Below are 10,558 nucleotides of genomic sequence, written 5' to 3'. Positions count from 1 at the left end.
AATTTCGATCGATTGAATTTCTGTTGTTACAGATTTTGTTTGTGGACACCAAATTTTCTCAACTTCTGCCGCATTCGGCATAGGAATGTTTGATTTTTGGGGTGGGTATGACATGAATAAAACAAAATACAACATACTGTTACAGTGTATTCTACATCCGACCTGCAGTTAGGCTGGTACCTTTGGTGATACGTAATACACCGTGTTGTATTATATACAAGTCATGTATGTAATACGATATATTTCATGTGGTATACCTGGACAAAAGGTAGCAAATCTCTGACTAGATTGAACATGAAAAAGTTGGTTTATCAGTTTGAATCTTGTCAAGAACAACAGTTTCTTAAAGGGGATTCCATGCACTTATTGACTGATCTAAGACCAATGTCGAACAAATAGTATGTTATCAACTATCAATGAAATAGAAAAAAAAAAAAAACTAACTGGGGGGCAAAAAGATTTTGTGATTTAACCAAACCTGCTGGACTAGGTTCTCCTTACCTGTTCTGGGTTTTCAGGAAACCTCCAGTACTTGTCCTTGCATGTGTCACACGTGGCTGTATCTGTGGTGTTTTTACATGGGCACTGCCCTATAGTCTGATCACACACGTCCACACTGTCTAACGTTCCCAACGTGTTACAGCTGCAGTCTGGGGAAAAGTTCAAATCTTTTTAGACTAAAACTGTAAATGTAGAAACGTTCACGGTGGTTTTAAGTTCACGGTGAAACGTTTTCATAGCGACCGTTTCACCACCGCAAATATTTTTTGTCCAATACTGTAGCAGTATGTGACTATTGCACTGCCACAATCTTAAAACCACCACGAACACTCCATTTTTGCCTTAACGCAAATAGAAACCACGCGAACTTAAATGCATTAACAAAATTACAGTACCAGAAAACAATCTGTAATGGAAAAACTACAAACTTTTAGTTCTGTGAACATTGTCGCTAGCATCGGGACCAGCAAAAACTATCATGCAAATTTAACCATCCAAGAATGAAGACAGAGAGGGAGACAACGGAAAAGATGGGAGGATGATATCAAAGAATTGACAGACATGACACTTGAGAGTGAATAAAAAGAAAAACAGAAAAAAATACAGTTTGAATCTAGGATATGAAGTTGAATCTATAATGATATCTTCTTCGCATTAACTTAGTAAAGGTCGCACTCGCTAATGTTCAATGCAAGGCCATGTGTAGTTGATCACTTCTAGGCATTGAACTAAGTGGATGGAAGATGATATGATTATGCTAGTACATGTAGATATCAGTAAATATACAATACATGTAATGTTGTACAGGCCAACAGGGCTATCCAAGTAAAATAAAGGTTCTACTACTTCTACTACAGTAAACTGCAGTAACTACTACATTGATTTTCAAGGCTTTCAGGTTGTAGGCAGTCAAGGAAAAACTGAAAGGCTCTCAATGGAGAAACAAGACTAGTGTGAGATCATTGGAGCAATGACCATGAAAGTACCGATAGAAAAAAGGAGGAGAAATCCTACTTTTGCATTCCCCCGGGCCATCCTCCAAGAGAAGTCCGTACGTTCCTGTTTCACATTGGTCACAGTGGAGTCCTGTCACCCCCGCTTTACAGTGGCACTGTCCCGTCAGCGGGTCACATGACGTGTCGTTGTCCCGCACTCCCAAAGACTCGCAGCTGCATGCTGGGAAATGGAAAAACATTCTTGAGAACCTCACGAAGAAAAACATGCTGTAGCTAATAGCAATAAAACTACATTTCAATTTTTTGGTTGAAGTTTTAATTAAAAGTAGATTTGACAGTTGAAATCTTTCTAAGTTGCTTAATTAGCCAAGTTACTTTTCACTTTATTTGCTCTAGGTACATTGAAGACAATGTAAATTGTTATAGGGCACATTGTAAGTGAAGGCAGAGAAAATATCAGGAATTGTTTTTTAAAAACCTGATTATCATTTAATGAGTAACTAAATATTTAGTAGAGTAGTGGGGGGCTTTGCAAAGTATGATGATGATTCAGACAAATTTTCGTTCTTACAGTCAATATTGCTGCAATAACAATGTAACCACTTACTAACAAACAGTAACTGTTATTGATATTATTGAAATATACCGGTAGCATTTTTTTCTCCCAAAAACAAAGTCATATAAATTTTCTTTTGGCTACACCGATATACAATTCATTTCCTTGGTTGATCTTAGACATTTTGAAGTAAGAATTTAGCACACAAAATGAAAACAGAATATTGGGAGGAAAAGTTACAAGATATCATTATAATTATGATGATATTATGTTCACTACCTGCAACTGTTTGCAGCTCAGACTCTGTTTTCATGGTAATATTTCAATTTAATAAGTTATTTTTCAAAAAGAACAAAAAATTTAATTGGTGTGGCCTTACTTATGCAGATGTTTGGATGGTTGATCGGTAGTGAAATGTTGGGGTAGAAGCCGGCACGACATTCGGAACAGTTCACGCCCGTCGTGTTGTGTTGACAGTCCTGACAAACGCCATGGCCGAGGGTGGCGTTGTACTCACAGCTGTCTGCATGGTAGTGACAGTTGCATTCTGGAATGACAAGAACTGGAATGGTTAATCCTGCATAACGTCCGGGTTTGGACGTCAAGGATACAGTGGAATTGACATCATTGAAATGAAAATTCATCTGTCTGTCTGTTTGTCTGTCTGTCTGTCTGCCTGTCCATTTTATCGTCTGTTTTTTCCCGTGATGCGGGGATTACACTTGCTTGCACGAATTAAAACAAACTGAAAAATCATTATCATTGAAATTATATGTCAGTCAACCTTGGCTGGACAACTATATTGTACAATGTACCTGACTTATCCAACCACCATTCAAGCCACATAAAACAGTCCTGTCCAATTTTACATACTCTCTGCTAAGCAACCAAGAGTTGTACCCAACCAGCAACTACTGTACATGTAAATGCAGAAATGTTCACAGTGGTTTTATGTTCCCAGTTTTTGCAGTAAGCTCTTCGTTGCGAACTTAAAACCAACGCAAACATTTTTTGCCGGTGTTTCTGTAGCACTACTTTTGTTTCAAACGCGAACTTACAACCCTCGCGAACACTCCATTTTCTTCGTACCACAAAATTAAAACCATGTGAACTTAAATGCATTAATTTTACAGTACTTTTTGTAGTCCCCATGGTCAATTCACACCCCTCCTTGGAGGATCCTCCTGGAAAGCAATGGGCCAGTTTCTGGCCTGACATTGAGGCAGTAGGCAGGCAGGCTAATAATCAAAATTGATTGACAGTGGCTCTCAGTCCAGTGGCAGCCATTGTCAATGAAGAATTTCTGCAGGTGCTAGCCTAGGTGACCGAATCCAACAGGCCAACTTAGGAATGTTTTACCAGCTTCAGTCCAAAACAATGGCCTTTTCCTGTCAGTTTAATCTTCCCAGCCTATCTTTATAACTACCGATGTGCAATAAAGTGAAGTACATGTAATTGAAGCCAGCTGGGTAAATATTACAATGCCATATACCAATCATGATTTAACTGTTTTACTTTTACAGTCAAACTAGTTCTCCAAAAGAGTCCAAAGACCCAAAATCTCCATGAAATTTGTTTTCATATATGATGTGTTTTATTTGGCCTAGTTATTTGTTGTTGCTGCTGGTTGTTTTGTTTTATGTGCTAGGGGGTATCCACATAACAAGTACACATGTTTGGTAGTGTACCCATTTGTTGTTTGACCACAAGCTGTTGGGACTTGGGGAATACATGACCTACATAAGAAGCCAACAGATGTGACAGGTGCGACCTCAAAGCACATACCTACAATGGAGATATTCCTCATTACTTATGCAAATTCAGTCCCAATTTGCATAATTAGCACTTCAGGGTGTACATTTCTGTCCAACCCACCTGCATACCAAATAACATGAAAATCTGTCGTTCCTTTCTTCAGTTATTCTCCTTGGAACATTTTTACAAATACGCCATTGCCGTTCCAGGGACACCTACCAGGGGGCCTAAAATTAACCTTGACCTTTCTCCTCCCAGCACCTACCCACATACCAAATATCATTACAATCCATCTACACGTTCTTCAGTTATGCTGATTTTAAGCGTCCGGTGACACAAACATACACACAGGATAACACACGCAAACGCACGCAAAACAATATCCCCATGAAAAAATCTTTTTTCATGGAGATAACAACCACTCAAGTGACTCAGCAAAAGCAGTTGCTGAGATCAGGAGATAAATTTGCTCCAGACAAGTTGGTTGTTCTAAGCCAGTCGTTTGACTGTAATTTAAGTAAAACATTTAAAAGAATCAAATCTCAGCTTACTTTGACACTCGTTTGCAGTTCCCTTAGGCTCTGTATTCAAGGGGAGGTAGGATCCCCTCCTCCACGGCCTGTTGTTGTATAGCGGGAGACAGCGCTCACAGTTGGGGCCCGCCGTGTTGTGTTGGCACTCACAAACAGTACCGTTATCCTTACAGTAAATGCCATGCAAGTTGCAGTAACATCTACAAAGCATTATACAGAACAGGCGAAAATCAATGCGCGCGTGGACGTCATCCATAAAATTAAGATGGTGTGGCCTTATGTAGGTTACAGTAACATCTGTTGCATGCTCAGATTTCTAGAGGGAAGTTTTCTATTGATTTTTTATTTTCATTCTGTTATACAATTTTGTTAGCTTGGTATCCAAGACTAATTTATAACTGCAGATCTAGAGTCTCTTATTGCGCTTAATATACACTAATTGCATATGAGGACTGAAATTCTTGGCATCTACAATAAGTTTGGATACCATACAGGCTAATGATTTCACATATTTGTCAAAATCCTAATCTTCAAGCAGATCTACACGGGGTGCAAAAATTGTATATGCTAGCCAGAGAAGGTCCAGTCAGTCAGATAAGCCCCTACGGGGCTGACTGGAGCTTATCTGGCTAGCATAGACGATTTCCGCGCCCCGTATAGATCTGCTTGGAGATTATCAAAATCCATCAAGCTTTTGTCTACTTACCTTGCTACAAGTTGTATATCCGAGACAGTGTAGTAGTACTGAAGTTTGGCGAGTAGACCAGGTAAACCGGATGAAACCTCCTCCCCATCTGTGGCCGGATAAAGCAGTCGTATTCTCAAGTCTGTGAAGACAAACAGTTCTCGAAAGGTGTCGTTTTCAAACTCTTCAAAAATCCCCTGAAGTCCTGATGGGTTATTGTTTAGCTGCGTCAACTTCTCGAAGGTAACGGTTTGGTCCTGTGGCTCCCCAACGATAGGTAAACCGTCGCTGTCCTCCGATGTACATGTAATCTCCGTGGCACTGTCCAGCAACACTGCACTCTGTTCATTGTCTTCCAAGTCGAAAGCCTCCCGACAGTTGTAGGCGTAGTACTGCATTGGGTGCCACGTTCTCCCGTGATCCAGCGATTTCTCGATCAACATCTCGCGAGGACGCGCTGTCGGCATCTCGATTGTGATGTCGCCGCCGAGTTCGTAGATCGAGGGAAATGAAAGGGTGATGTTTACGTGTAAGGGTGTGGGGTACAGAAGCCAACTGATAGACTGCCAATAGCTCTCTGGGTTCTCGTCATACATGAAACTGGGAAGTCTGTCGTTCAAAGAACACTCCAGTTTGTCAGAGTCTAAATCCTGCAACAGGACAGAAAATTAAGAAAAGATGTTATTAATATTGAACTAAAAAAAACTTGTTTTGTACAAAAAATTTCCCCATAATTTATCTGGAAAAAAAACAATTTGGAAGGAAAAACTTCACTTAAAATTTCAATAATTAATCATTCATTGACGAAGGATCAATGTACAGCTTGCACAACATTTTTAAAATAATGAAAGATAATTTTGAAACTACAGATGCTTTAATGTATGTGACATGATTACATGATAGAATTGAAGCAAAATACGATGTAAAAAGAAACAGAAATCTTACGGAATCCTTTCGCGTGCAAGCATGCAGAAATAGGAGAAACACAAAGAAATTAGCATGCTAATAACTAGCAAATACAACAAGTGTCTTTAAGTACATGTAAGTTGCAAGTACATACGCAAATAAAATATATTATAAGCTTGCATTTAGAGTAGCCAATAGATAGTGTTTTATTTTACAGTTCAGCATGTATGTTGTGGCCACACTGGTTCTTTGTTTCTGTGTTAAGGAATCAAACTTGATATACTTAAGTTTAGGTAGGAGTATTAGCCATAAGCCCTTGACCCAAAGTGGACCATCGTACAGTTTGAAGTTAAGTATGTCAATAAAATATTTCCCATCGAGCTTAATGATGACTAACAACATGGGTGTAACTGTCTGGATTTAGAAGGTCAAAGTTCGCTTAACGGAATGTTGATTTGTTGCTCAGGAATTTGTATACAGTTAATGGCTTGTTGAACACCATTCCGATGCATCTATGTTTCTGGTAGACTTTTTTTGCCCTTGCTTATTAAATACTTTATTTATATCATGTACTGTCAATGCAAACTGCAAGAGAATCGTACTGAGGTTTTATGATGCCGGTATACACAGTTGTACATTGGAAGTTTGTAAGTCTACATAAAAAAGGCCACACCAATTTAATTTCTCGGTTAACAGATTTTTTTTTTTACTTTTAGCACAAAAAAATCATGAAAACAGAAGGCTGGGGTGAAAACTTGCACCTGACCCTGTTCACTCTCTGAAACTGTGTGCACCAAAGTAAAAACTTTCCTCTGAGATTCTGTTTTCCTGTTAATTTTCCAATCTAGCATTTTCTTTTAGATTCCTTTAACCAAGAAAATAAAATGCTATGGCCTTATATACTTTATTTATATCTTGTACTGTCAATGCAAACTGCAAGAGAATTGTACTGAGGTTTTTTGATGCCGGTATACACAGTTGTACATTGCAAGTTTGTAAGTCTTCTTATTATATTATAATCAGTACTGTGATGTTCTCAGTTTCACTTATCGTGTACCGTATGTTCTTATTTTTATTTTTCGGATTACTGTATATTGTATAACGACTGAATGACATATAGGCGCTTCCTCGTATGTATTGATCTGATCATGTGACGAGACTTGTACTGTTAAGGAAAATGAATATTTTTTTAATGTCTATCATAGATTTTACCTTATCTGCATACTCATTTGATAATGAATAAGTGGATTACCTAAAGTGGATTTTGTAAGAACATCACAATTCAGACTTTTGTGTCTGCCATTTTGTACATTAAAGACTGATCAGAAATGAATTGAATTAAAATACTCATTGAAGTTAATAATGACACAGAAAAGGAGTTGCTTGGTCTAACTCTAAGTCAACTTGCCAAACTTTTTTTTAGAAATAAAACTTTTTTAGAATAAATAGTCATGCACATGGAAGAAGATGGATTAATGTGGTTCAAATGCACTGAAATTCACCTTTGAGACCAAAGGGTGTTCGAATTGATTGATTGAATTAACTTAACCTTGCTCCAGTAGGGTCATATTAATCAATGACATCTTATTTTTGTAGACCGCAGTCCATAGTTTCAGAGAGATAACCTTTGTACGTTATATCATATCAAATACCGTTACATGCATACCTGGCTCTACATGCAAATGATCAACCTTTTTACAGTTTCGTTGTTGACAATAAGTCAAGAAGAATTTTGCCTCTGAAACTAAAAACATTTGCAGCACAAGCACCTACAGCAGGTGTCACTTACAGCAATCAGGTGTAACCTCCATTAAAGGCATCCAGAGCATTTTATGAGGCTTGAAACTTGAATAAAAAACTCCACTTTCTAGTCATTCCTACACGTAGTAAGTTTCAATAACACTATACCATTACATATCGACATTAAAGGAGCAAAGATACGATGTCGTTGTGTGGTGAGAACTGTAGAAAATCCAAGCCCTATAGTCCTTAGTGTCCATCACAATTAGCGTTTGACCAATGAGAGTTACCTCATGTCCGTCAAATATTTGCATTTATATGTTTTAATTTTGCATTTTCTAGTTTTTGACAGAGGCGAGTGGGGCTATATTACCGGTCTATTTACACTAGCTATAGGCGCGTGAAACTAAAAGATCAACATGTAGCTTATTTTTGTGCTGCTTTTGAGCACTTTTGATAAGAGATCTGCATGCAAATGTGGTAAACAGTGGCATTAGATGTCAATTTCACAAAGATTAGAGCAACTAGAATATTTCCAGTTTTCAAGCCTGATAAAATGCTCTGGGTGCCTTTAACATTATTCCACCAGGTTACATAAATCCACAACTTTTAAAAACAGTCGCTGTGGGTTTGAAAAATCTCTAGCTCATACATCACCCTGTAGGTATGCCTAGCTTAGATATACTGTAACGTAACAGTTATACTGGGGGACGTTGGGATGGAAATCAGTTTGGACATATTTTTTCAGGGTGGCAGAAGTTTGTAACCTGGTGTTAGTAGATACACCAAATGACAGTAACTCAAGCAACTAGATATGATTTGATGACTCATCCAACAGCTGGCTCAACCAAAGACATAATCTTCTCCTCTTGGCGAAGATAATAGTAGAATGTATATCTAGTCCTCACCTGTGTGGCATAGTCATTGTACACCTGTCCGTCAATTTCACTCCCACAGGTGTATTCTTCAGGTGTTACGGTTAGGTCAAACGGGAGTTCTGACAATTCCGCCGTTGCTCCGAGACAGGCGTAATAAACCATCTCGCCATCTATCTCCTCCTCACACTTACTGGTCTCAAGAGCCAGGCACGGTCGCCATGGAAACACGAGAACTAATATCCATATAAGGACGTGATCTTTTGTCCTTGACTTCATGGTGTTTAGCATCAGAGTTCAGCCAAGGTCAGCAAAGAAGCTTGTCAATGACTTGTAGTTTTTGGTTTATGTTTTCCTTTCTATGTTAACCTTTTTATGTTTTCCTTTGTTAAGACAGCAAGATGATTTTCATGTTCATTTATTCCATTGTTGTTGTAGTTATGTTGCTTTCAGTGAAGCTCCTATGACTTGATGTTGGAGAATGATTAGTCCTTATTGGTGCAATATGGTTCAACTTTGAACTTGAAGTTGTCCACAGTTGGTGTTCTCAGGTTCCGTAACTGGATAGAAAAGAATTGCAACAAGTAAAAAAAATGGTTATGTTTGGTTATATATAGACTGTAATAATTTCATCTGACCTACATATAGTAATCATTCAGAATTATGTCATACATGGGCCGCGAAAACGTTTGATACGGGTGTTTCGGACCTTGAATGTGATAATTTTTTGGGTATCACACAGGGTTCTAAGTTGTATCACATGGGTGTCCAAAAAATTTAGAATGCATTTCAAGCACGCCGGTTGCGCTGCCGTTGAAAATTTGAATACCGGATTCGGAGGTTAGAATCAATGTTGTTACAGTTTTTGTTGGACACAAAACTCCCTCAATTTCTGACGCATTCCGCATTGAAATGTGTGTTTTCTCGGGTGGGTATGACATAAATGAAATACAACACGGTGTATTCCGCATCACCCTCGGTCCCAGCCCTTCTGCGGAATACCCCGTGTTGTATTCTATATTTATCATGACTAAAGTTAGGTGTGCAACAGTTCGGCGTAACAGGCCGTTCAGTGTAATATAACCAGCTGCTGCCGCGCCACATGCCTGCGAAGCTGGTGTGTAACGCCGAAGGCCAGTTATACCGGCTTATACAGACAGACTAATTTCTTGTTGCTGCATATTCTATAGCTTTCAAAATATTATTCAATACTTCCATCCAACGTACTTGCAAGCTAGCCTAAAATTACTAAAAGGTAACCAATTTGTGACATCTAGATTCAAGTTATCACTAATAAATTGATCATCAATTTACAACACACAAAGCCTCTTCATAGTTACTGTAGTTATCTAGGGCCATTTGTTCTGATTGTTGTAAAAATATTACCCAAAGTACTGTCCTTATGTCCACACTAAATGATAGTGGCCATCAACACACACAGTCAATTTAAAAACAGAAAGGCATATACTTCTTAATCATGTATCTTGTTTCCTTGAAGATTCCATCCAAGTTACTGCTTGAGGTCCTTGTGAGTAGTTCTTGCAGTTTCCCTCTCTCCTTCAGAAAGTTTGAAGCCAACACAACTTCCTGCTCATCTTTCCATGATGACAGTGTTAAAGGCTAACAGGGCCACACCACCCTTAATCCATGTTGGTATCCACAGTCTTTAGAGTTACCAGTACACATTGTTGGAGTCCCTTAAGAAATCAATAATCTCTCCACCTGTTTCCAGTCCCACGATCTACAAAGATGACTCACGGAAATTATAAAATCCTTTTTAAACGTTGAACAATTCACTGACACCGTACCCCATTCACCTCATGTTTAAAATGGCGACTTAAAATCAATAAATCGTTAAGAAACGCCGTCGTATCGCTTCACGACGACTCCGCCCTAAAGCAAACATTACACTGTGGATTTAACAAGTGGCACACATTGCGAGAATCCAGGGTACAATGGTATGAATCGATCAAACACCGGTGGCGATCAGCTGATTGGCGGGAGGTGGCACTTCAAGAGCCGCCAGGGTTGGGAGAATCTCTCGGTACGAC

At 38.8% G+C, this 10,558-nt stretch overlaps 1 protein-coding gene across 1 annotated transcript; it reads right to left on the bottom strand.

Annotated features, from left to right (window-relative positions):
* Positions 1-1,835: 1,835 nt before the first annotated feature.
* On the bottom strand, positions 1,836-9,061 carry LOC136441968 (netrin-G2-like). The gene is made up of 5 exons (XM_066438536.1): positions 8,541-9,061; positions 5,008-5,636; positions 4,320-4,501; positions 2,393-2,689; positions 1,836-1,849 (listed from the first exon to the last, which is right to left on the bottom strand). Exons 1-5 carry the CDS (start codon positions 8,796-8,798, stop codon positions 1,836-1,838), a joined length of 1,380 nt encoding a protein of 459 aa, XP_066294633.1. The 5' UTR covers positions 8,799-9,061.
* Positions 9,062-10,558: the final 1,497 nt, after the last annotated feature.

This window comes from Branchiostoma lanceolatum, chromosome 9 (genome assembly GCF_035083965.1).
Source record: "Branchiostoma lanceolatum isolate klBraLanc5 chromosome 9, klBraLanc5.hap2, whole genome shotgun sequence".
Lineage (NCBI taxonomy): Eukaryota > Metazoa > Chordata > Leptocardii > Amphioxiformes > Branchiostomatidae > Branchiostoma > Branchiostoma lanceolatum.
Note: the sequence above shows the minus strand (reverse complement) of the source record. Positions and strands in the feature narration are given on the sequence as shown.